This window comes from Mirounga leonina, unplaced genomic scaffold, assembly GCF_011800145.1.
Source record: "Mirounga leonina isolate KUSES-001 unplaced genomic scaffold, KU_Mleo_1.0 Mir_96, whole genome shotgun sequence".
NCBI lineage: Eukaryota > Metazoa > Chordata > Mammalia > Carnivora > Phocidae > Mirounga > Mirounga leonina.
The window spans coordinates 3,239,602-3,265,732 of record NW_023270871.1 but is presented as its reverse complement, the minus strand read 5'-3'; the positions used below and the strand labels follow the sequence as shown (position 1 = coordinate 3,265,732).

Sequence of the window (26,131 nt, the reverse complement as noted above, 5' to 3'; positions counted from 1 at the left end):
TCCTCCCCCACTGCCTTCTGCCCTGCAGAAACGCGAGAGGGCTAGACACCCGGGAAGGAAGGAAAGCCTTCGACAGGCGCGAGGAAAGCCCAGTGTAGCCCTCCACCCGACGGAGCGCGGGGCGCGGGGGCAAAGCCTGGCGCGGGCACCGCGGTCAAGTTCAGATTGCCCCCTTCGGTTGGTCTGCGCGGAGCTCCACACATTCCTCCGGATCTACCCGGCAAGAAGGGGACGCGAGCCCGGCAGCGTCTCCACGCGCTGAGCGCTCTCCCTGCACCCCGGGGAGGAGCGCCTCGCGTCACCCACTCGCACCCCGAGCCCCCTCCTCGGGAGCGCGGGCGCCTCCTCGCTGCTCTCCTTTCCCTCCTTCACAACCGCCTCCCGACCCCTCCCCTGTCGGGGCCCCGCGCCTCCCCTCCCCCACCCCGGCCCCCCGGCCCGGGCTCTCAAGGACCAGCCTGCGCTCCTGGCGTCCTCATGTCTTCACGGGACTCCCCGCGCCGGTTGACGTGGTGTCTCGATCGGATTTCCAGGCCAGACCTCAGCTCCGGCGGCAGCATCAGCCCGGCCCATCTCGTGCTCCCAGGCGCTGCGCCCCGACAAGGCGCAGAGCGCGGCCGCCGCAGCTGAGCCGCCCGCCGCGCCCCGGGCCCGCGCAGCCCCGGCCAAGAGCGCGGCGCGCGCAGCCGTGTCACCCCCCCACCCCCCGACCCAAGGCAGCGGCGGCTGCTCGGACCTCGGTTTCTGGGGGTGCAGGGCATCGGCGGGGGAGCTGTCGGCATCCCTCGCCCTTCTCGAGGCGGCGGCGGCGGGAGTCTTGGCCACCGCCCCCTGCGCACCCTCGCTGCCCCAGGATTGCGAATTCGTGCCCCTGACCTGTTGGGCGGGGCTCTGCGCTCCTGCCCTCGGCCCTCGGATGGGGCTCCTGGCTGGGACTCGGGGCTCCTGGAGTTAATGTCCAACTGGGGGTCTGCGGAGACCGGAGCCGAGGTAAGTGGGAGAGCGGGCCGGGGTGGAAGGGGCGGATGGCGCCTGAGTCGCCGGCGGCCGCGGCGGCCTGCCGGGCGCTGGAGCCAGAGGGGGCGCGGCTGGACCCCAGAGCAGGCGGTGAGATTGGAAAGAGGAAAGACTAGATGGAACCGAGGCACGGGGAGGGTAGAGGAGAGAGAAGTTGGACGCGAGAGGGGCTGGCCTTGCAGAGATGCCGGTTGCCTTTCCACGTGGGCAAAGATCCCTGGTGCCCCGATGCCTGTGGACCCCGGAATGTCCGAGAGGGTCAGTTTCCCTCCCCGGCTCGGCGGGGCGCTCTTCTGTCAAGTCCCGGGACGGGGCGGGTTTGGGGTCATCTTTGAACCCACCGCGACCAGAAAGTGCCCTCTCTGGACGTACAGCTGCAGAGACACCATTGCCGGGCGTGTAACTTACTATTGAGATTGTCTTGGTGTATTCCGAGGGAAGGCGCACACCATGCGAGGGACTGATGCAAAGGTGCTGGGAACCTAAAAATAGTGGGCTCACCTCCTCCGGGCACTGTCTTGCAAAGCTACATTCCTCACCCTTTTCGGAACCCGGTTGCTTGCACTTTCCTAATGCCCGCAACCCCAACTAACCGTGCCCGTCGAGGTTAGGAGAGGGGCTGCCTGGACAGTCCAGGACTTGGGTCTCTGCCTCGAGCAGGTTCTTGAAACTCTTCAATGTCTCCGGTAGGCCATCGAAGTGATTATGTTAATGACCTCTTCTCTCCTGCAACTCTGTGCCACCTCACCAATAACACCCTCCACCACTGCCTTGCACCACCTCTGGCCTGACTGCGCCGTGGTTTGGTTTACCAGCCCCACCCGGTGAAAACGAACCCTCATTGGGGAGGGGAATGGACTTTCACCGGAACCCCCTGCCTCCTGGCGCCTCCCTAGTTTTGGCTGTGGCAAACCCGCCGGCAGAGCCGACGTGCGCGCCCCGGGCGGAGGTGGGGGCTGCCCAACCCCGTGCTCCCAACATTTTTGCTCATTGGCGGGGACAAACCACTCTTCCGGCCCCTGCCGCCGGTGTGCTAGAGCGTACTCGACTCTTCCACGGTATTTTGAATATACACTTAAGTATTCCGAGGAAGAAATGCAACTTCCAACTTCACGCACGCACCTCTTCCTGCAAAGCCCTCGAAGTGGGAGCCGCTGGGCTTCTGCCCGGCCGGGACCAACTCTCACCCTCACTGTTTAGCCACACATTCGCTTTGGCGGGGTAGGGGGACAGTGTCGCCTTTTCAACAAGTGTCAGGTGTCCAGGGAGCCCGCAGCGTCCCCAGCCCACTCTCGCAGGGGGTTCGGGTGCCCCACAGACCTGGAACCTGGTCTCGGACCCCTGACCAGAGAGACCTCTCCCCAGAACTGCATGCACAAAACGTCCCTCATTCTTTTTCTTTCCCCTGGTCTTGGGCCCAACAGTTAGCCTCCGCCAGGCTACGACACGAGGCACACTTAAGAAAAGCAATACATCTTTCAGCAACTTCTGTCCCTATCCCAAAAGAAAACCCCGAGTTACAGCACGCTCCCCACCACCCCGCCTCCCTTTTCTCTCCGAGACCTGGATCTTGAAGGCAAAGCCCAAACAAACCTCCCAGCCTGCCAGACAGAGGAAGGTGCGGGGGCACTGGCGGCGGGGGCGCTCACCCCGTGGGAAGCTGTCATGGTGACGCGGGGAATTGGGGGGGGGGGAATCTAAAAGCAGGTTACCCAGAAACCAGATCAGGTGAAGTGGGAAGGGAAAAACTGGGGAGAGAGGATGGAGGGTAGGAACCTGAAAAGCAGGCATGCTGGTGAGCACATCCGGAAGTTTCGGGGGGTATTTTGGATTTGGGGAGGATTGTGGGGGGATCGGGGGTGCTTGTTCATGGATTTGATACTTAAAATGACGCAGCCTCTCGTTCGCGTGGGCGCTACGGAACTCGGACGGTTTCTGGTGCCCCCTGGTGCTGGGAACCCAGAAGCGCCCCACCGCGAGCGGCGGCTTCTGTGGGCACTGGGGCCCTCCAGGGCGCCCTTTCCCGGGCGGGCCTGGGGACCGCCGGGTGCGGGCGCCCGCGACACGCCCCTTTTGCCCTGCGGGGCGCGCTGGTCGCGGGCGCAGAGGGGGAGGAGGGCAGAGGGGGCAGGCTGTGGGGTACAAGCATGGGTGCGGGGGCACCTGGCGGAGCCGACTTCGGGAGGAGAGCGTGGTTACCGCACGTGGCAGCGCCTTAAGCAACTGGAGCGCGTAGCAAAGGCGGCGGGTTGCACAGAAACACGTCCCGCAGCTGTGCTTTGAGAAAGCGATAAAGAAACAAACCGGGAAGCGCCGGGGTGGGAGGGTGGGGAGGTTCCAGATGGGCCCTGAGAAAAGCTTCCTAGTCGACCACTGTGTGCGCTCAGCGCCCCCCGCCCCCCCCCCAATCCCCTCCTCTTCCTCCGCCCAGCAAATACCGGGAACTAAGCCGTCGGAGTGGGGCCGGCCCGGCGGTGCTCCAAGGGAAGAATGCGCCCTCCCTGTCGCGGGGGAGGTGGGAGAGCGCTTTCCCGGCCTGCGCTGCACCCGGCCGCGGGCGGGAACGGGAGCTGGGAGCCCCCTCTGGCGAAGCGGCGACTTTTCCGCTGTTTCCTCTTTTGCCAGCTTCTCCACACTTCTAATTGAGGATCTCCACGTCCAATTTTAAAATCTCTCCGTCGGCCAAGCGGGGAAAAAAAGGGAAAACCCTCTTAATGCGGAAGGGAAATCTGGTGCCTCCGTCGCTTCCTGCTGGCGGGCACGGCGATTTGGAATGGCGCGTTAACCCCGCCGCTCCCTGCTCCTCAGGGCCGCCAGCCGTTTTGCACGCACCCCTGGAGCTGGCACCGGGGCGAGGGGCCAGGGGGCCTCGCGTTCCCCAAGTCCTCTCCTATGCGCTCCTTTTACACGGCCTGGGTGCAGTGTTGCCTGGGCCCGGGCGCCAGAACCCAGAGCCTTTGCTTTTTCCCGAGTTTGTAAAGCAGCCCGCGCGGCATGAGGTGCCGGGAGCTGCAGGTTGCCGGGAGTTCCCAGTCCCTACAAACACCCCGAGGCCCACAGCTGCGTAGCCAACTGATGCCCGAGGCATGGAAAATGCATTCGTCTCCGCAGGGATGGGAGGCGGCGGCCGAATTAAAGGCTTCCCCGGGTGGCCTGCAGAGGAATCTGGGCGGGAGTTCTGGGTGGAGATGGGGGTAGGGCTGCTGGACGGGAGGCGGGTAAGCCTGGGAGCTCACGGAAAGATGCCGAGCCCAAGTTTTTGCGTTTACGTGCACACTGTCTTACCCTCTCCCATGGAAAAAGTTCAAGGAGGTTTTCCTTAGAATCGTATCTCGAGGAGGGGGGATAATTAAGTGCACGAATCCCGTAGTTTCCACCTAAGAATTCCCTCGGAAACTGGAACACGGGCATTGGGAAGACACTGGGAAACACCACACCCCGAAGTGCCTGGGTCTCCTCCACCCCCGAACTGGGTGGGACTTGGCCCTGAGTTGACAGTGCCTTTCTGTCGCCCGCCCCCGACTGCGCTGGTGTCGTCCGCCTTTCTAGGGGTTTTGAGGACTGAGAAGCCAAACGGAACCCCCTCGCTGAGAGAACTGAGCCCCAACTCCGCACCCTTTCGTGGTCTAAGCCTTCCCCTGCCCGTGCGCCTCCGCAGTGTCCGCGGCGGCGTACCATCCTTCTGGATACCCGGCCCGGGGAGCTTGAGACTCCTCTGAAGGGGGAAGGGATTTAGGGCCAGATTCTCGCAAAACTGCAAAAGTAAAATAGAGGGTGTTCGGGTATACCGTGACGGATTAAAATTTGCAAGACAAATCAAACCCTACCTAACAGAAATGCTAAAGCGCTTACTCTATGCTCCCCTAGGTCTTTGATACATTATTTTAATGTTCATAACCTTGAGAGGTGGAAGTAATATTTTAAATGGAGCTGATGCTTTGGGAAGTAACGTAACGCAGGTATTCCCACACAGGCCCAAAGTCCCCAAGTCCCTACTAACTTCTCGTTCAGCGACAGAATACTTCTATAAATAAGTGGGAGGAATGAAGCGCGCGGGCGGGGTGAGGGGTGCCACCAAGCCTGCCCCAGCCAGCCGACAGCAGGATCGGGACCCCGGATAAAGGGTCCTTGATTGTATTCGTAAAATGAAAGGCTGACCGCTTGCTTGGGTGGAAGGCTGCTGGCTCGCGGGACGTCCGGGAGCTGCCGGAAGGTGGGGAGGTCTCTGACCCGGGCGGAGGACGTAGGGTGACGGCTGCCTCCTCGTCCCCGCGGGGAATGGGGCGGTGGGGGCGCCAGTCCTGGTTCCGTCGTGTGGCCAGGTATCGTGGTGTCGTCGTGTCGGTACCTGCCGGGGCAGCGGCCCCGCTGGAAAACCTGACCCCTGGGATCCGGTAGCAGAAGTGAAGGGCAGTTGGAGGCGGAGGGCTAGCCGCGCCTGGGACGCCGCCGGGACCGGGGAGTGAGCCGGGGACTTGCAAGGAGGGCGCGGGATGCCCAGCGAACCGGTGGGCTGCAGCCGTCCCGGAGGAGGGCGGTGACGAGTGTGGCGGGGGGCACCGGGACCCGCGGGGATGCCGCGCCCTGGGCGTCCCGGCCTAACGCGCCTCCGCCGACCCTCTCCCCCGCCCGTGCAGGTGCCGCCGCCGGACGGGACTCTAAGATGAAGTTATGGGATGTCGTGGCTGTCTGCCTGGTGCTGCTCCACACCGCGTCCGCCTTCCCGCTGCCCGCCGGTAAGAGGCCTCCCGAGGCGCCCGCCGAAGACCGCTCCCCCGGCCGCCGCCGCGCGCCCTTCGCGCTGAGCCGTGACTGTAAGAACCGTTCCCTCCCCGCGGGGTGGGGGGCCGCCGGCGGACCCCCACGCACCCCTACGCGTCGCCCGCACGCACCCCAAGCTAGCCGGGACGGCGGGGCGGCCTCCCACGCCCGCGCGGAAGCCCACCTCCCAGGCCCTGACGCCCGGTCCGTCTATGACACGTGCCGGTTGCCCAGAGGGTATCAAATTTTTTGCTGTCGGTTTAGCATTCCGGGGAACAGGCATTTTCCCCACCACGACCAGCACCGTAGGAAAACACACAGTTGTTCCCTTTTCTCTGCTTCCTATCGTGTGCACGCACTCCCTTGTTTTCATTCTCCCAAAGCTCTTTATCTGTTCGGGTGTGCCTGGCTGTGCTGAATTCTGAAAACAATTGCATTTCCATCCTCAGCTGCCCTTGCAAGGGAAGAGGCCGAGGTTTTCCAAAACCAAGCCAGAGTCAGAGAAAACACAGAAGGGCCTCGATTTGCAGAACAAGCATCTGGGCAGTGTCAAATCTGTTCAGAAAAGTTCCGGTTCTAGAAAGACTTAAGGGAAAATCGTGCTAGCTAGGACTAGGCAAAAAAGCTGTAGTTCGCTCCGCACTGGACAATACTAACATTTGGCTAAGATCAAGTGTAATACTAACTTCTAAGAAAAGACCATATAAATAAATAAAAATCTGTGATTTACCTCTCAAAAATGTTTTAGATAGCACTCTATTAGGGCATGTCAACTATGATTTGATATAATGTGCCCTAGGCTCGTCAGAAGTTTATCGGTTGCATAGAGCAGGGTATTTGCACACAAGTTGGAGGTTATTGGGGAAGTATGTAGGTAACAGAGGTAGCACTAGAAAATTTGACACAGACCCAAAATAAAGCAATAGTGAGCTGTAGCCAGGATGTCACCCTAGCCACTCCCACCTTCCATTGTCCCTCGAGCTGTTTTGCACTTAAATCAAACTGAAGTCAGATGCACGGCAGAAGCAGTCCTGAAAGTCAGCTGTATGCTAAGAGCCCCCCAGACTTAGTGGCCTTGAGCTGAAAACAGTGCAGGAAATGTGATGTGCTTATTCTATACTTAATTATAACAATAAAAGCATCTTCTTCCAGAAGTCCCAAGAAAGAGGAAAAAGTGCATTTTCTAAGCAAATTAAGACTTCAAGAGTGACTTAAAGTTAGAAAAAGAACATGGTTGATGCCTTGGAATTAAAGTAACTGTTCCAAGAGTTTCTGTCAATTAGTTTATATAAGTTTATTTTTTTTTTTAATTTCATTTATTTATTTGACAGAGAGACAGCCAGACAGGCAACACAAGCAGGGAGAGTGGGAGAGGGAGAAGCAGGCTTCCCGCTGAGCAGGGAGCCTGATGTGGGGCTCAATCTCAGGACCCTGGGATCATTACCTGAGCTGAAGGCAGATGCTTAACGACAGACCCACCCAGGCGCCCCTATATAAACTTATTTTTAAAGGCTTTGGTTTCAGCCACGAATTTCCACCTTAGGGTATATAAATGTTTCTCCAATAGAAACTTAAATTTAAAATGCCCCTTAGTGTCACTGTCTTCAGAATAGTACCCATGAGAGCTGAGTAAGTGGTTTTTCATTGACTCAAACAGCCTAGGCCAGAGGAACAGGAACACAGTGTTAGTACAGGAGAAATATGACTGTGCCTGATTATGAAGCTGATTAATTCATGGAAATTTAATTAGCATATTAGTATCCTATCTACCTAGGCTTATTTAATGCGGGCTCTCGGTTCTGGCTCCACTTTTTTTTTTTTTTTAAGATTTTATTTATTTATGAGACAGAGAGAGAGCATGAGCAGGGGAGCGGGGTAGGGGCAGAGGGAGAGGGATAAGCAGACTCCCTACTCGGGGAGGAGCCTGACCCGGGGCTCGATCCTGGGATCATGACCTGAGCCAGAGGCACACGCTTAACCAACTGAGCCACCCAGGTGCCCCTGGTTCTGGCTCCACTTTCAACTAATTCTGACTTTGGACAACTTACTTATTTACTTTAGAACTCAATGAACAGTTTACAACCATGCAGTAAGGGGAGGCCTTTCTACTTCAAAACACCAGTGGCTATGAGATTTTGTCCTCTGGCCTTCATGTTCTTGCCCTCGCTGTCCTCTGGGAAAAGACTCAGAAGGAGAGACCCCCCTGCTCACTGGAATCACCCAGGGATCTTTAATGGAATACTGATGTTGGACCTCACCCTGAGAGATTCCAATTTAATTGGTTTTGGGTGTGGCTTGGGCATTTGGAGATTTAGATGTCCCCAGATAACTCTAATGTGCAGTCAAGGTTGAATCATTATGATTCGATAATACCCCAAGAAAATCTGTGCCCCATGTAGGATACAACCAGTGACAAAGCAAGCAAGGTAGCATTAATCCTACTAATTAGGGCAGGGGGAAGGTGTGCAAAGGACAGGTAGGAGAAGGGAGATTACCTCCCTTTTCCAGAACTGATGCTAAGTTGTCAATGGACAAGATTCCTACTACTCCATTTACATCTGAACCAGCAGAACACACCCAAGTCTGTTTTATCTACGGGAAGACCCAATAGATCCTAGAGGACACTTGAAACAGAAATGTTTCCAAAGAGAAACTGAGCGGCGTTCTAAGCCAAGTTGACTTCTTTCCAGGTATGTTCAGTTCGGTAGCAAGCGGTTCGTGCAGGGAAGGCAGAATAATGACAGTGTGCAGACTTTGAGCACTCAACCAGGGTCAGCATGCTCCTGTCACGGTGCTGACATTTATATCTTGCACACCGTACACCGTGCGACTGGTTAAAGCTTATGGAGAGAAACATTAAGTCACGAGTTGCATTTGAAAATAGTCCCTCTCCTTTTCAAATGCGTGTGACTCGGTGATTGAGCAAAGGCGCTTTCCTGCCACCTTAACCACTCCGTGCCGTTCAAAGGGCGCTAGCCTGCACACCCTCACCCTGGAGGTTTCGTGTGTCCTGCCACTTCCAATGTAAATGAAATGGCCAGAATTCTGTTCCTAGCATTTTCACAGGAAGAACTACCCAAATAGAACGCATCACTGGCTCGCTTGCATGCCTACAGGTTGGCTATAAAGCAAATGGGCTGTGGATGCCTCCCGTGGCAACTGTGAACTCGTCTAAACCCCAGGACTTGTGGTTTTCCCTTTGGGGCATCCAGGGGCATCCTTTTCCCTTTAGCTATCTTTGTTCTTTTATTTTGCTTTTCATCAGTATCTTCTCCAAAGGGTGATTAGAGCAGGCAGGAGGAATCTAGAAGGTGGAATTAGCAGATGTCATAGCACTGTAGAACTGACAGTTAACCCCTTCCGCCTCTCATGGTAAAGCAGCTTGTCCAGAGGGCAAGAACTACACTGTGGCGGGAGGCAGGTCAGCTGAAACTGGGACCAGAGTTTCCCAAACCACTGAGGCACAGAGCAGAGCATTTGGTTTTGCTACATAGGGGAAAACACTTTGTATGGGAGGAAGGTCTTCAACTAGCCACTAGAACCCTGTTGCACAAGGTTGTCTGAATTTATTAAAGGTTAGTTCATCGTAGTCATATGTCAGATCTCGGCCGTGGATGATAGCTCTAAATGTGTTTCACAAGCAAAAGCGTAAAGTGCATGTGGTTTTAAAACTTGCAATCTAAAAGCATGTATTCATTCAGCAAACAGTTCAGGTGTGCCTACGTGGGCCAGGCACTGTCCTCGGTGCTGGGAAATCCTTGGTACACAAAATAGACAAAAGTCTCTGCATGGAACGCACCCTTTAGCAGACGTCCAGTGTGGTACAATTCGGTAGCGCTGGAAACCAGAACTAATCATGAACAGCCTTGGGCTAGGAAGGTGGACTTTTTGTGTGACCAGAGGCCAACTGGAAGAAAGACTGAGCCTTGTTAAATTATAATTACAGGCAATACACAACTTATTGTAATACGATGGGACTGTATTTCCCCAGTTTGGTATAAAGTCACGAAATTTCCTATGGAAACAATCTTTTATAAATCAAGGTATCCAGTTCCCAGGCTGGCTCACGACAAATCTTGGTGTAAACCATAATATAACTGAAATATAATTCACAGTATTATTAGGCTAGAGCCTCTTCCTGGGGTGCCAGGCCCCACAAGTTGCAGAAAGAGGGCACAGAGCAAGAAATCAGGGAGTCCCGACAAGCAAGAGTTCCAGTTCCCACCGTCGGATCAGACTAGGGTTTGGATCCCAGCCTTGGCACACAACCAGCTGTTACTTCATCTCTCAAACCTCAGTTTCCTCGTGCGGAAAAGCAGGACGCTATTACAACTGTCTCCTGGGGTGGCTCTGGGGTTAAATAAGATAATGCTTTGTAAAGCCCGTGCCCCATAAGTAAATACTGCAGGTGTGAGGGGCCATCTTCCTCCTTGCAATGCCCGATGAGAGCCTTTTTCCCCACCCTCACCCCTTCACTTCAGCCTCTGCCAAGACGTTGCTCTAAATGGTGGGATTTCAAGCAGCACAACATAGTATGGACAGTGAAAGAAATGCAGGCCTTACGGGGAGGCTATTTTGGGCCCCCAAGTCTGTCATTTGGTCAGCACTTGGTCAGGCCAGCCTTGCCTGGGGTTCTGCTCCCCGGTTTAGGTCCCCTGGCTCTTCCCAGGTTCCACAGCTCCTTCCCTTCCCCATTTTCTTGAGCCCACGGAGTTCCTGTGGAATTTTTCCCCCCAGCTTCCCATGCACACATTAGGGAGACCCTCTTTCCCCACTGGGGAGAAGGGAGCTAAAGCAGGCGGACCCTTCTGTGTAAGTGATAAGGGGGGTGCGGTTTGGAGGCTACCTGTTTTGAGTATTTTTGTTTTAAGTGATCCCTGCTGCATATTTAAGATGCTTAATTTAATTTGAGATGTTTCAGAAACCCAGCAAAACACTTCAGTGAACTTTAGTAAATGTTCAGCCCATTGTTAATCAACAAAGGAAGCTTCTAGAAGCTGGTTCAATGTTAAGCTTTCCAATCTAATGTTATGGGATATAGAATTTGGAATAAATAAGCACCATCTACCTATTGCTTCTTCTTACTTTACTGACTATATGAATGAGCAGTACTAAAATAAAGTAACTATGTAAGCTTTTGGAAAGGTCCTCTGCCCTTTGGGATGAAGCTCTTGAAATCAATAAATTTCATGTCAGGCCCTTTCAGGAGGCATGGATTCCTCACTTGAGATCTGAGACCAACCTCTCACTCTGGCCCCAGTGTGGAGACCGATATCAAACTGTTGCTGTTTAGAGAAATCTATTTTAGGCTTAATTTGGATTGGCTGATTTTAGGACCTTCGGCTGATCTGACAGCTTAAGAATTATGCTTAAAAGATTCTACTTTCACTGATATAAAAATAAAAGCTATCTGGCTTCCCCCCCCCCCCACCACCAACATCCCTTTCATCTTTGTTCGTTTAGCATTTAATGGTCCATAGCACCTTCATTCAATTAAAACACTTATTCTTTAATTAATCACTTGAGCTCAATCAAGAAGCAAGTGTTAAATATCTTTCATGTGTTAGGTGCTGTGTGGCATCAGACAGACAAAATTGTGAACTAAACAGCTTATGGTCTAGTTGTCAACTATGGAGAGGCAGATGGGCGGGTGGGCAGATTGTCAGACAGACAGATATGTCTACCAAGGGGCTTATATTAGCTGAGGTCATGGTAAGAATTCCTAGCAATGAGGTCACTGGGATTTGGAGATCATAGCAGGAAAGGATTCAGGGAAGAGCGAGGATTTGAGCTGGTACTTGAAAGATGGGTATTAGGAAGGGAAGGGAACGGGGAAAAGGCACATTCCAGACTAGGGAGAAGCCTGAGCAAATTTATGACCATGATATGGGGAAGGGGCAGGTGGTGAATCCCAGGAGGAGGCCAGACCGGTCACCAAGTGCTGAGAACAGGTGGCGGGAAGTGGTATGAAATTTAGGGGATCTCCATAGGTGATACCTAGATTATGAGATGCTATAAAATCCAGACAAGGAGGGGTTTGCTGTTTTTGATGGGAGCAGAGCTCCACGGGAGAATCTCGAGCCGGCAGGTGGCTGTGGGTGGGATCCTGCTGCAAAGCGGTCTCGCCGCAGAAGTTACTCAGGGACACAGGCTGCTCGGGAGTGGAGTCCGTAGCATTAGGCATATTTTTCACTTTGAGGTATTGTGCCCTCATTTTTAAAAAGTTTCTAGGCCTAGGCACAGTTGAATCAACCTATTAATCCTCCAGGAAGTGAATAACTACAAATAAAAACTGAATATTAAAATTAGTGTCGTAGCCCCCTTGGCTATCCACACGGTTGACCCAGTTTTTAACGAATAAGTTTTGTATCTTGTCCGAAAATTGAACAAGTTTGAGCTCTACTAGACAGGAGGGGATACTTGTATCCCCATTTTACAGATGAAGAAATGGGACCTAGAGAATTGTTCAAGGTCACGAATGTAGTAAGTGGTGAAACCAGAGTTCAGACCTCAGACTTCTGGCCTCAAAGCCAGTATTTCTTGGCTTCACACAGACTGTGCTCCCATATTAGTAGATTAAGAAAACACAAACATTGGCTTGCTAAAAATACATTCACTAACCCTGAAGCACAGATTTTCAAGAAAATCAAAAGAGCAAGCTAAGAGGAGTAGGGAATATTAAATTTTTAAACCCCTTTAAAAAAAAAAGATTTTATTTATTTATTTGAAAGAGAGAGAGAGAAAGAGCGCAAGCAGGGGGAGCGGCGGGCAGAGGGAGAGGGAGAAGCAGGCTCCCCGCTCAGCAGGGAGCCCGATGCGGGGCTCCATCCCAGGACCCCGGGATCATGACCTGAGCTGAAGGCAGACGCTGACCAACTGAGCCACCCAGGTGCCCCTAAGGCCTTTTTTCATTTCCATTTGGGTGGCAGTGGGCCTAGTCTCCTAATATTAGTGGCTCCTCTGAAGCCCGGATCAGAAGCTTTTAAGGAGGGGAACGTGAATTTCTGTACCGATTACCACTGATGCTTGTTGCAGTGGGAGGAGGCTTCCTAACATCTGGGGACAAGGTGAGGTCTGCTCATATGTTTGGTAGGCTGACAGCATTTGGGAGACCTTCTGGGAGGTACTTGTGCTCAGATCACTCGTGTTCAGCCCCAGGAAAGGGGACATTGACATAGGAAACCCAGGGTGATTGCACACGGGCCAGTGACCCCCACGGTGGGAAGAGGAGTGGGCTTGCCCAGGCAGAGCTGGGCTCACCATTGGGAATCTACCAGTTAGCTCAGGAGAAGGCAAACCCACTTTTTGCATGACTTTAATAAGGCAATGGAGGTGGAAAGTCATGGTTTTAGAAGTCTTCAAAGTTTTTTGTTTGTGAACCTGCCGAAAGAATGTTGAAAAACTTCTTGTTGCACACTTCTAAGACGATACCTAAAATGTTTGAATCCCAAGTTGCATAGTCAGTCGTGCCAGATGTAATTTCCAGGCCATTGGGGAACTGTATGCGTGCTTCACATGTATTTTTGGTGAAATCTTGGAGCTGCAAATTTCGCTGATTCAGTTCAGGGGAAACTATCAAACTAATCAGCGCAGATAAATTGACTTTTTGGTCAGAAAAGATCTGCCTTCATTTCCAGTTCAAAGACACTTGTTAATATACATCCATGACAACCGTCATACTTCCGGATCCTAATTACCTGATGAATAGATGGATGGGTAGATGGACAGGCAGACAGATAAAGCACAGAACCTTGCCGTTGAGTGTCCGGCCAGAATGAAACATGGAACCACCCACTTCAGTATATCTTGGCTTATTCATATGGGACTTCATAGTACATAGTTCATAGTACAATAAACACCCATGTATCCTTCACCAAGACTGACCTCGTGTTAGCATTTTGCTTCATTTTTTTTCCCCCTGAACCACTTGAGAATTAGTTGCAAACATAACATCAAATACTTCGGCATGTACCTTCTTAGAACAAGGATATTACCTTATACAACCACAGTTCAATTATCAGTCTCAGGAAGCTTAACAATACTGTTATCCAATAGATAATCCATATTAAGATTTTCCCAACTGTGGCAATCATGTCCTATTTTATAGGGTTTTTTTCCTTAATCAAGAATTGCAAATTGTATTTGATGATCATATTTCTTTTTTTTTTTTAAGGATTTTATTTATTTATTTGAGAGAGACCGAGAGAGATAGTGAGAGAGAGCACAAGCAGGGAGGAGAGGGAGAAGCAGGCTTCCCACTGAGCAGGGAGCCCAACATGGGGCTCGATCCCAGGACCCCGGGATCATGACCTGAGCCGAAGGCAGACGCTGAGCCGACTGAGCCACCCAGGAGCCCCACTGATCGTGTTTCTTTATTTTCCTTGAGAATAGCTGCCAAGCCTTTTCTTCCCATGACATTGACAGTTGTCAAAGTTCAGGATGTTTTGCCTGCTGTTTTGCAGACTGCCCTTCAATTTGGATTTGTGCGACTGCTTCCATTTATGAGATTGAGGTGAACATCCTCAGAATAGAAATTCCTGATGACGTGTCCTCACGTCAGGAGCCCCCGACATCGGTTCTCTCCCCCGGAGCCATGCGTGCCTCCCAGTAAAATGAGTGAGATGGGCAACAAGCACGCCTCTCTCATGAGGTGGAAGGCTGAGCATAAGCCGGGAGTTGGGAAAAGGTGCGTTTGCAGGCTGACTAGTTTTAGGGTGCAGCATGTGTGGAAACCAAGTCTCCTAACCTGCCACAGGCCCTGTAGAAAGTTTTCACGTGCCTTCAGCCGGGACACATGGCTCAGTTTGAAGACACCGACCCACACCCATAGCGGACCCCAAAACACCATTCATGGGCTGTGGACTCAGTGGATGTTTGTATGTTAATTTGGGGGCATTTCAAGGGAGCACAGACGAGACCGCAGCAACTCCTAAGACAGGCCTGCTCCTTCTGCCCACAGACCATAGACCGCTGTACCAGGGGCTCCCGGCCCCCTCCTCTGTAGAACACACTAGACTAACAAGGGACCAGGGTCTGCGTCTCCTCTGGGGGACTCTTGCTTTGTCTAGAGCCTGCAGAGTTGACCACCACACTGCTGCCCCCCGTGTAGATGTCCCTGAAGAATGATCACAGACAACCATATCGACTGAGCTGAAAACTTGCTTCCACTGTGGTAAACGTGTGACTATCCCCATTTTAGGGGGCTGTTGGGACTTCACAGGGTTAAGCAACTCAGCAGCCTCTGGACCAAGGGCAACCTGAGTCCAGCACTCACTCTGGGTTTTTGTTTTTTTTTTTTTTAAGATTTATTTATTTATTTATTTGACAGAGAGAGACACAGTGAGAGAGGGAACACAAGCAGAGGAAGTGAGAGAGGGAGAAGCAGGCTTCCCGCGGAGCAGGGAGCCCTGTGCGGGGCTCGATCCCAGAACCCCGGGATCACAACCTGAGCCGAAGGCAGACACTTAACGACTGAGCCACCCAGGTGCCCCATGTTTTGTTTTGTTTTTAATTCAATTAGTCCACATATAGTACATCATTAGTTTCAGATGTAGTGTTCAATAATTTATCAATTGTGTATAACGCCCAGTGCTCATCACATCACGCAGCACTGATGCTTGTGACCCCACCACCAGGTCACTTCCTCCCCACCCAAGACACTCCTACAAAACTCTTCTAGCTATGTCAGAAAGTCAGGAAGGGAAAAGTCAGGCGTTGGGATTTTGTAAATGCAATCATTTTTGAACGGTCTGTATAGCTGATTCCACGAAGAGTCTTTGAGATGCCAGTAAATTCATTCCCGGAGGCTGCGGGGGTTGCGTAGCAAGTCCCTCCTCACATTTGACCACAGGAAGCTGGTTCAAATGATAGAAAACACCTTTCTTTCACCCCCTTTATTTTCCTTTCATCTTCTCTTGGCCCTTCCTCTTCTTGCCCAAGTCCCTCAGATCAGCCACTGCTCCGTGGGCCCCTGGGAAGGCCTGAGAGAACGAGAAGGCAGAACCCTGGAGCATTCTGGGGCCTCGGGCCTCGGGCAGGGCTTTGTGGGAGGGAAGAAGCAAACATTCCTTTGCTTCCAGGTTCCTTCGGCGTTTCCCCTCAAAACCCACCTGCCTCTGATAACACCGCAAGGGATTCTTTTCCCAAGTGGCTTTTTGTGCTTAATTTTACAGGGTAACTATCTCATCCTTCCCGTAAGGTTTTCAGAAAGGCATCAGCTGAGCTCATGGTGCGTGCTCGTTAGCGTGGGCCCTTTACGGCTGGCCGTGGAGTGCTTTTAGCTCACACCAGGTGTTCGTGGATTAGTTAACAAATGGACACCCTGTGGGGTGTGTTTGGGACTTAAAAGCAGGAGGATGGACATTTTTCCCTCCAGGGGAGCCGTGCCGTATTACCGTAAAATTATTAACATAACTATAATGAAAGCCGGGACCACATAGGTGGAAATCAGAGCCAGGCAATCAGAAGCTGATGGCAAAATGAATATACTGTGTGTCTCTTCCTCAGTGAGGTTTTGGGGCTGTTTGTCTTCCTGGAATAATTTCCATTACACTCGTGACAGGTTTTCTTAGATAAGTTGTAGGATAAAAATTCACGGATCCAGCCTGCCTTGCAAGCTGCTGACTCTTGTTCTTTTTTTTTTTTTTTAAAGATTTTTTTTATTTATTTATTTGACAAAGAGAGACATAGTGAGAGCAGGAACACAAGCAGGGGGAGTGGGAGAGGGAGAAGCAGGCTTCCTGCGGAGCAGGGAGCCCGATGTGGGACTTGATCCCAGGACCCTGGGATCATGACCTGAGCCGAAGGCAGACGCTTAACGACTGAGCCACCCAGGCGCCCCTGCTGACTCTTGTTCTTATTTGATCTTCAGCGACCTCTGAAATGTGTGGTGTTATTCCACGAGAAGGTTCCAGTTCTCTGAAAAATTCTAGAGTTTTGTCATCTGCTACTACTTATGTGTTAATTTTGCCACTGATTTGAATTAATTAAAAATAAAATGGTCTGTATAGCTGATTCCACGAAGAGTCTTTGAGATGCCAGTAAATTCATTCCCGGAGGCGGCGGGGGGCGGGGGGGGGTTTGCGTAGTATTAGTATACCTAATACTCGTGTGCGATGTTGGTCAAAGTAGGTGGAGATGATAAATAAAATGGCATTTTGATGAGCAAAGTGGCTTTTGAAAGTATACCCAAGGCTCCTTTTTCTATATTCTGAAATGGTGTGCATCCTGGTTGGTCTTTTTCTTCTGCCTTGAGAGGATCCAGAAATGCTTTTTTTAAACAACAAAACACTGGTGTTTTTACGACGCAAATACCTATCAAATAAACCCATGTCATGCCTTACTGTCAACAAACCACGGGTCATGAGGAGAACGTGCTGGTAGCTCGGTCAGTGGTCACAATGACTTAGTAAATCGCCTCAACTGGTGATTACTCTTAGGGAAATAGATGCCACAGACCCCTCTTGAAGTTAACCCAAGAGACCCAGTGACTAGGCCGGTCTAACACTGGGTGACTACTCTGTCTAAAATAGGAACGTGAGGATGATCGTTACATAATGTGACACACATCCGCATTCTGGTGCTTAGTGACCTACAGGCTTTTTATTTTTAATTAATTCAAATCAGTGGCAAAATTAACACATAAGAAGTAGCAGATGACAAAACTCTAGAATTTTTCAGAAAACTGGAACCTTCTCGTGGAATAACACCACACATTTCAGAGGTCGCTGAAGGTCAAATAAGAACAAGAGTCAGCAGCTTGCAAGGCGGGCTGGATCCGTGATCCATTTGGTAGCAGTCGCAGTGGGTGATTCTAGCCTTGGATTCATAAGCCGGGTATGACCCAAACATGCTTGAAGTAGTGAAAAGAAAAGGATAAAATAGAGATTTTTAAGAAAATAGGTTTAGCGTTCGACTTCCGGGTGATGGAGATGGAAGGCTGACAGCGCGTTGGTGTAATATGTCCTCTCAGAGGCCATGGGCTCCATCCCTTCCTTTACAGATGGAGACTGAGGTGTAAGGATGCCTCCCCCTAGAACCCCCTAGGACCTAGGGTGTTTTGAGACTCAGCACCCTTCCTACACATCTTTTCACCTCTCCTGCATAGGGCAGAGGAAGATGATGAGTTGAGAGACACTTCGTGGTGATTATTTCAAATGTAACCAACGCACTGAGCCAAGAGGTAAACTGAAAAGGTCGAGAACTGCTAGACCCTAAAATACCTCCCGTGGGTTTCACGGGGCCCTGAGCAGAATGCTGCCAGGACATCAGCCAGAGGCGGCCTCTCCCTGACAGAGGTCACTGAAAATGAATGTTTTCAGCACTCCCTGCACCCCCCCCCTCCCAGGACGGAGGTTGTCTGCTTCTTGGGGCATTAGCACTGGGGAGGGCCCCAGAGAAGGTCCAGCCAACCTCAGTAGCACTAAGTAACTAGCCCAAGGTCACGAGACTGGTCAGGGACTGACCCCAGACTGGAATTCAAGGCTGTGTTCTCTCCAGCTCTGCAGCGAGAGCCTCATCATTTGGTGCCAGAGTGAGTTTGAGGAGCTTCCGGAGATGCGGCCTCTCTGTCGGAATCTGCCACCGCCCTTGGCTGCTGGTTTTCCGGTTTTAACTGGGAAAGTGCCAGATCTGCCTTAGACTGATATGCAAGACCCAGGGCATGGGAGGTGCCCCTGAACAGCCTGGCTTTTCCCTTTCCAGAGACAACTTACTGTATTCTGTGGCCCGAGGCAGCCTGATTTTAGAATCTACTTCACGTAACTCAGTTCACGCCGAATTTTCCAACAGAAAGTATATTTCTCACTGGATTTGGTAAATGTGGGCAGGTGAAATCAGCATATCTTGAACTTGTTCCTGAGTAAATTACCACACACCTCGAGACTTAAAAAGCTGCCTAGTAGTAGGCTTTTTTTTTTTTTTTTGGTACTTAAAAACAGGTAGGTGGCATGGAGGCCTAGAATGAGTTTGAACTTTAAAACTAAACCAACAGATAATGAATCATTGAACACTACATCAAAAACTAACGATGTACTATATGCTGGCTAATTGAACATAATAATAAAAATAATTAATTAATTAAAAAAACTTTTCAACATAAAAAAACGAAACCAACAGAGTCCACATTTATGAGTCCCGTGGCCTTTCTTTTCATCTCCTCTGAGCCTCAGTTTCCCGATCTGTGAAGTCCAGATAATACGCAGTCCCGACGCTAACCCTGCAGGGATGCTGTAGGAAAGGAGGTATCCACCCCCCCTTTATATCGGTAATATTTCATGAGCATCAAGGAAGCTGTTATTTTAAACATGGAATGATTCAGTTTTGTAATATGAGGAATTTTAAAGTTTTTTAATACTTACAATATTTCAGTATTTCAGTATTAGTGAAGAAAGATCATGTTTGTATCTTACTGAAAAGTAAAAATAACGTATTCCAAAGAATGACATGAGTCGGGAATTTTCTTGAGAAGCTCTAACAATCATCAGGCTGATTCTCATGTAAACATGTATGTGCGCACGTGTATGCACCCACACGTATGTACGTATACATGTGTGTGGGTAGATGGATAGAACTTGTGTTCTGCATATGCATACTTGGTCTACAGAGCAGTCTGTACTTTCCCCGGGGTACAGGCAGGTAAAGAATATCAGGTTCAAGAGTCCCACAGGCCTCCTGTCTGTGAACAGCCTTCTCGGGGAGGCTCTACCTGTGAGGACAGGCTGCCCAGCTCCTCAGCAGCCTGCGGCATAGCCTTCCATGGCCTTACACCGCCCCCCGCCCCAGGGTGTAGGCCACCCTGGATGCGGCATTATTTGGAGTAAGGCCATCTGGGCACTGGGTCCAGATGCACCTCTCACCGGCGCGGCCTTGGCTTGCGCAGTTGCTCACCCCGTGGACCTCCGTGTATTAACCCTTGCCCTTCACCCCAGTACATAGCAGCTGGATGCTTTCCAGCGGGGTACAGAGGCTACTGTTCCCCAGAGCAAGAAATAGTCGGGCCTTTTCTCTGGGGCCCCTGCATCCTTGAGGCTGACTCTGGCCTGGAAGACAGTTCCTCTAAGAGGGGCTACTGTGGGTACTAGGATCCAGCCCCCCCCCCCTTTTTTTTCTGGAACTCTCAGAGCCTCAGAGACCTTCCCTCTGTCCTCAGAGCCCACTTGCACTCTGGGGTGGACTCTCCTTGTGCTGCCTCCCTTTGGGGCCCATGGGTTGAAGACAGGCTGAAGGCTGGCTTAGCCCCCCAGCCTGGCTGGGGCAAGGAGGGGGACACCCTAATACCACTCCTTTGATTAAAATAGAGTTAAACTCTACTATTCTTAAGAGAAATCTAACTTTTAGGAGACTGTTTTGTGCATGGAATGGTTTGAATTATGTACTTTTTCCTTAGGCTATTACAAGTACTTTGAGTCCTTACCATTGTTCCTATAAAAACTCAGTTACCTTTACAAAATGGTCAATATCCCAGTCCTTTGTTCCTGAGGTGACTTTACTATCTTTCCCCCATAATCAAGGGAGGCAAGGTCTCTGCTGTGAACGGTTTGTTCCCAGAAATACCCCCCAGTACAAGGTTTCATTTGCTTGAATAGCACTGTTTATACAAAGGACACATCAAAGTTAAAATATCTTAAAGAGAATAATGCCAAAATATTTGGTTGCATCCTGAAGGATCACTTAAATGCATTTGAACATTTTGATTTTTCAAAAACTTTAGCTTTTAGATGGACATGTTTTTCCAAGACATATCCTCCAAGTGGGTCTGGGAAACGAGCAAGTGTTTGACCTATTTTTTAAAAATGATGCTCCTCTTCTGTGGTTTGCAAGTATTTTACTATCAAAGTTCGTACTCACGAGGGCTGTTTGGATAGCTGACATTCAGCCAAGCCCTTTATAGGATGAAGAAGAAAGTGATATGCCATTAAGTTTTAATTTAGGAAACTAATCCAAACCCTAACCCTCTTCTTTCCCCTCAGCTCTGTGAATTCTTGGAAGATACAGGCAGCTATGGGTTTGCCAGAGCCCGGGTTCGAGGCCTCTGCAGAATTTCTAAGAACAGGCACAGTGAAGCGAATGGCTCCTCATGGCCCCGAAATGCCTCGTGTTGATAAATTAAGGGAACTCAGGCCTGGAATTAGGAATTTAGTTGGAAGAGACAGGCCTATTTGCTCTATGGTTTGGAAAATAGAATGTTACCCTTTTCTGGTTTCCAAAATTCATATCCATGTAAAACTTGCAAAATAAATATTTATTTTTTTGCTCTATTTTTCAAGAAGGAGAAGAAAGGAAAAAGGGAAGGAAAAAAAAAGTAAGAATCGCCTGGGGCCTAAAACTGGGGCTTCGATAAATATTTCCACATCACCAATAAGGTATGAGGCAGATTTTCCCACAAAAAGGAGAAGTACTTATTAGCTGTATCCTTCGGTTTAACATCGAGCATTTATTGACTGCCCCCCAGGTTCCTGGAAGCCTTTTATTTCAGGATTAATAATCTGTTTACCACCTTATCCAAAAGCATAAGTGGTTGGTGCATTCACACTGCTATACTCATCACCCTGAAAAAGCCAACTGGAATTTAAAATAAAGGAACTAAACGTTCTCATAACAAAGTGTAAGTATGTCACAAACATCATTTAGTACTGCTTAGACTAAAAATTTATTTGCAATTTATCTGAAATTCAAATTTAACAAGGGCTCTGTATTTAATCTGGCAAGCAAAACCAATGGACAGAGCCATGCAGTCAAAATGTCATAAAAAGGAGGGAAAATGGTTTTGGGGAACTTTGAAAGGATCAGGCAATAAATAAGAACATTATATATACTGATTGAAATTGTTATTATAACTCCAGTAATATAAAAGTATGTGATTTATTGTTGCATAAATTAGAGAGTCTCTAAACCAGTGTAAGTTGAACTTTTACAACTTGAATGTTTTCCTGTGAGTTTATGTTAAAATTTTAGTAATGTTTCATCTTTAGTAAAATTTCTGATTAATCTTCAGTTGATTCTTAATTGATTTTAACTTTCTATGTCCCCAGGTTCTTAAGTTACTGATCTATTCAGGAATTCTTGAATAGAGTGGGGGGGGGAATCCCCTCATGTGAGTTCTTTTGTAACACAAAGGGTCTTTTTGGGGAACATGAAGACTTTTTTGGTATTTTGATTAATCACCCCTAATATATCAATTTTAGAAGTTCAGATTTCTATAAAAGACACGGTTTTTTGAAACTGAGCACACCTAATTTCCTCTTCAGAGCTTATTATTGAAAAAAATCACAAATAGCATAAGCAGCTCATTCCTCAAAATAAGCCATTCATTTCTTTAAACAGAGTGATTTAAAGGTTTTTGTGTTTTCAGAAGAAAAGAAAATTTCTTAAGGAAGTCCGTTAGAAAGTGGTTCCGAGGAAATGACTGACTCCGAGTTCCTCCCACAGCAGTCCTCCCCGAGGGAGCCCCTTCCGAGACCCCGAGGGAGGCGGACACTGAGAGAGAGCTCTTGGCGGCTGCAGGAGGCTGGCGAGATGGGTATTTCGCTCTCAGCTGGAAAATGACGGTGCCACTCGGCACGGCCGCTTCCCCCGTGACATGGGCTGTTGACCTGGAAGCCGCTTATTTCATTATGGTGTGGTCCTCAACCGAAATCCGAGTGTCCCCTTGAAAAATTAAGGACTCCTCCTTCTCCCCTTTTAAAGTGTCCTATTTTATTCAAAAATTATCGAGGGCTTCCAGGGACCAGATCCTATTTTAAGCGCTTGGGATCCATGGGTGAACAAGCCAAGCAAAGGTCCCTGCCTCCTGGAGTTGTGAAGACAGACAGTAAATAAAAAACACAGGAAATCAGTTATGCAGAGTGATGTTGGAAGGTAGTATTATGGTGGAGGGTGGGGAAGCAAGGCAGAGGGGTCTGGATTCGGGCTTGGGAAAGATTATATTTTAAATGGGGCGGTCAGGGTAGGACTTGGGGGAGGTGACCTTTGAGTGAAGACTTGAAGGGGATGTGGGAGTGAGCCACTGGGTGCTGTGCAGGAACAGTGTTATATGCAGAGAAGGAACAGACAGCACCAAGGCCCTGAACTCCTGGTTGTGTCTGATCTGTGGTTCTCAACCCAAGATGATTTTGCCCCCAGGGACATTGGGCAATGTCTAGGGAAGGGTCGGGGGGATACTCCTGGCATCTCCTGGTTTGAGGCCAGGGATGCTGCTCAGCATCCTGCAGTGTGGGAGGACAGCCTCCCACGGCAAAGAATGATCCTGCCCCAAATGTCAGTAGGGCTAAGGTTGAGAAACCCTGAGTGTGAGAAGAGGTAAGGAGGCCCGGAAAGCTGGAGGAGAGGCAGTAAGGGAGAAGAGAAGTAGAAGAGAAGGCCAGAGGTGACAAAGGCTGGAGGAGAAGGGGTGGCTAGGTCAGGTAGGGCCTTAGGCCAGTGTGGACTTCGGCTGTTACTCCAAGAGAAATGGGGAGCCATTGGAGGGTCTGGAGCGGAGAGGGACATGACCTGCATTAACAGTTTGAAGAGTATCGCTCTGGCTGCTCAGTGGAAAGGAGACTGAAGGAGGGTAAGGCTGGAATGAGAGGGGTTGAGGCTGCTGTGGTAACCCAGACAGAGACCATGGGGCTCAGACCAGGGTAGGAGCAGCTTCGTGACTCCCAGGCAGCAGGACTATGCAATGCCAAATCCTAGATACCGGACAATGAGGCGTTCTGGGGGTTCCACACAATCTGCACTCTTTTCATTACTGTGTATCCTATGTTATATATATTCTATGTAATCTAGATAGATAGATGAGTGTCGATCAATAGACCTATCAATTGATCGATCGATCGATTGGTTGATAGAGTTAAGTCACCTTAGCTGGATTTTGTTTTACACAACAGGATACCTGACAATCAGTCCATGACAAAACAATTTGACAGGAGTCAGGCCCAAAGTAATCCCTCTCTGCTTTACCACAGTCTTGGCAAAACATGTTCACTCTTGCCAACAACTATTTTGAGGTGTCTTTTTCTGAGCCACATATAACCCTAAACCTGCTAAATTACCTGAAATGGGGATGAGGGGAGCATAAAAGGCCTAGGACCTAATAACGAGGGGTTTGAATGGCTTTCTTCTTTTAGAAATGCATTGCATTGTTCAAGCAGTTCCTCACCTCTTACTTGATTAGCCAAAGCAAATTCTGCAACAGAGCAGAAAACCCCAAGGGATTGGGAATTCTTGCTCTAACCCAAAGGTCTCAAACCTCTGAGAAGCATCGCCTCCTTGTTCCTCCATGTGATCTCCCTAAAGCGCACGTGTCTTGTCCTGTGGGCCACCAAAGGCCGCGGGAGTCGTGTGGCCGCCTGCAGCAGAGCTGGGCCTCTCTCCACAAACAGCATCTCCTTCCATTTTTTGCTGATCCATATCAATGTCTTCTTACAGTTTACCATATTTTTTTAAGCCATGCTGTTCCAAGGAAGTGGTCGTCTGTTAGTGAAAAGTGGGCTGTTTTTCAGGGAGTTTTTAAGGAACTTTTAACACACAGATGAAGTCATGAGCTTTTCATTCGTTCTACCAAAATGCTTCCGGCCCCACTCAGCGGCGCAGAGGTATGGAGTCGGGGAGAGATTCCAGGGAAGAGCTCTCGATATTCCAGATGAAAGTAGCAATGTTGGAAGACTTCCCGATCCAAGATAATCCTTGTCTCACCCTCTAACCCAGGGTTTCTCAAAGTCATGTCAGAATTCATTGAAAATGAAGAATCTCTGGCCCCTCCCGGTACCTCCCACTAAGGGTAGGGCCAGGAATCTGCATTTCCATGAGCCTCCCAGCGCCATCTCACTCACACTCCCATCTGAGAGCCCCCTGCTCTAGCTCAGATCATCAGCCAAGAAAAAATGGCCTTCAAGGAGCCGCCTGCTCCCAGGAACCGCAACACAGACTTATTAAAAATGGCAGATGGTACTCCAACGAAGGGTGTGCTTCTGAGGACTTGTTCTCTGCAAGGAAGCGTGTCTGTCGCCGGGCACGCTAGTCTCCTCTTTGAATTGGATACTCTCCCTTCTGTAGGGGCATTTTTGCCTCTGTTCCCCCGGGGTTTGGGCGGGGAGCGCAGTGGCCAATAGGCTGCTGGTCCCGCTGGGGATCCCCACTAGGCTGGCTTTGGAGGCACTTTCCTGTAGAAGCCTGCCTGGGACGGTACTTGTGGTCTCACGTGACCTTTTCTGTTTTCTCGTTGAACAGCAAACACGCCAGAGGATTATTCTGATCGGTTTGATGACGTCATGGATTTCATTCAAGCCACCATCCGAAGACTGAGAAGGTCGCCCGAGAAGCAGGTGGCCATGCCGCCCCGGAGGGAGCGGAATCGCCAGGCCGCGGCCGGCAGCCCGGAGAGTTCCAGGGCCAAAGGGCGGCGAGGCCAGCGGGGCAGAAACCGGGGTTGTGTCTTAACGGCAATACATTTAAACGTCACTGACCTGGGTTTGGGCTACGAAACCAAGGAGGAACTGATTTTTCGGTACTGCAGCGGTTCCTGCGACGCGGCCGAGACAATGTACGACAAGATATTAAAAAACTTATCCAAAACCAGGAGGCTGGTGAGTGACAAAGTAGGGCAGGCTTGCTGCAGACCCATCGCCTACGACGACGACCTGTCGTTTCTGGATGACAACCTGGTTTACCACATTCTAAGGAAGCATTCCGCCAAAAGGTGTGCGTGTATCTGACTCGGGCTCCGGAGACTGCCGTGTATTGCATTCCTACTACGGTGCATAGGAAGGGACCAAGGTTCCCAGGGAATGTTAGCCCCGATCGGAAGATGAGGACCAAGGAGGCGGAGGAGGAGGAAGGAGGAGGAGGAGGAAGGCAGCCGTTGGGGGAGCCTGGTAGAGGGAGATCCAGCTACAGAGAACTGGACGGGAGAGAAAACAGCCATCTGGACTCTCCCGGCCGGCAGCCGACGTCACCAGAAGCTCAGGGCTGGGGTCCCTGGCTGGGTGTTTCCTGTCATCTGACACAGCCCACCATGGCCAGTCCCGGGCAAAGTTGCGGATGCACTTGAAACCAAACCAGTGTATCTCCTGTGGTTTATTTTCACATGTCTGGAGACACCCGGGAAGCGGTCATCCTGGTGTCGTTCCTTGTCATGACGTTTTACCGTGGAAATCGAGAAAGGTTATTTTTCTGTCACTCAGCGGAGACATACCCCGGAAAGGAGGAAGAAAACGAAACAACACAACACAACACAAAAAGCAAAGACACAAGAGATCGTCACCCTTGAATTTGAAAGTTGGGGCCTGAGGTTTGCTAAAGCCAGCATGTTTTGCGAACGGTCGGCCGGTGATTGATTTGGAACCTGGTGTGTGGGGTGGGAAGAAGCTGG

The 26,131-nt window shown here is 50.3% G+C and overlaps 1 protein-coding gene across 1 annotated transcript; it reads left to right on the top strand.

Annotated features, from left to right (window-relative positions):
• The first annotated feature begins 5,493 nt into the window (after positions 1-5,493).
• LOC118006370 (glial cell line-derived neurotrophic factor) lies at positions 5,494-25,683 on the top strand. The gene is made up of 2 exons (XM_034999001.1): positions 5,494-5,831; positions 24,991-25,683. Exons 1-2 carry the CDS (start codon positions 5,681-5,683, stop codon positions 25,473-25,475), a joined length of 636 nt encoding a protein of 211 aa, XP_034854892.1. The 5' UTR covers positions 5,494-5,680; the 3' UTR covers positions 25,476-25,683.
• Positions 25,684-26,131: the final 448 nt, after the last annotated feature.

Excerpts from the sequence above, each read along its gene's own strand:
- LOC118006370 (XM_034999001.1), top strand. The coding sequence starts at position 5,681 with ATGAAGTTATGGGATGTCGTGGCTGTCTGCCTGGTGCTGCTCCACACC. Across the intron at positions 5,832-24,990 it reads CTTCGCGCTGAGCCGTGACT|CAAACACGCCAGAGGATTAT; the intron begins GTAAGAACCGTT and ends CTCGTTGAACAG.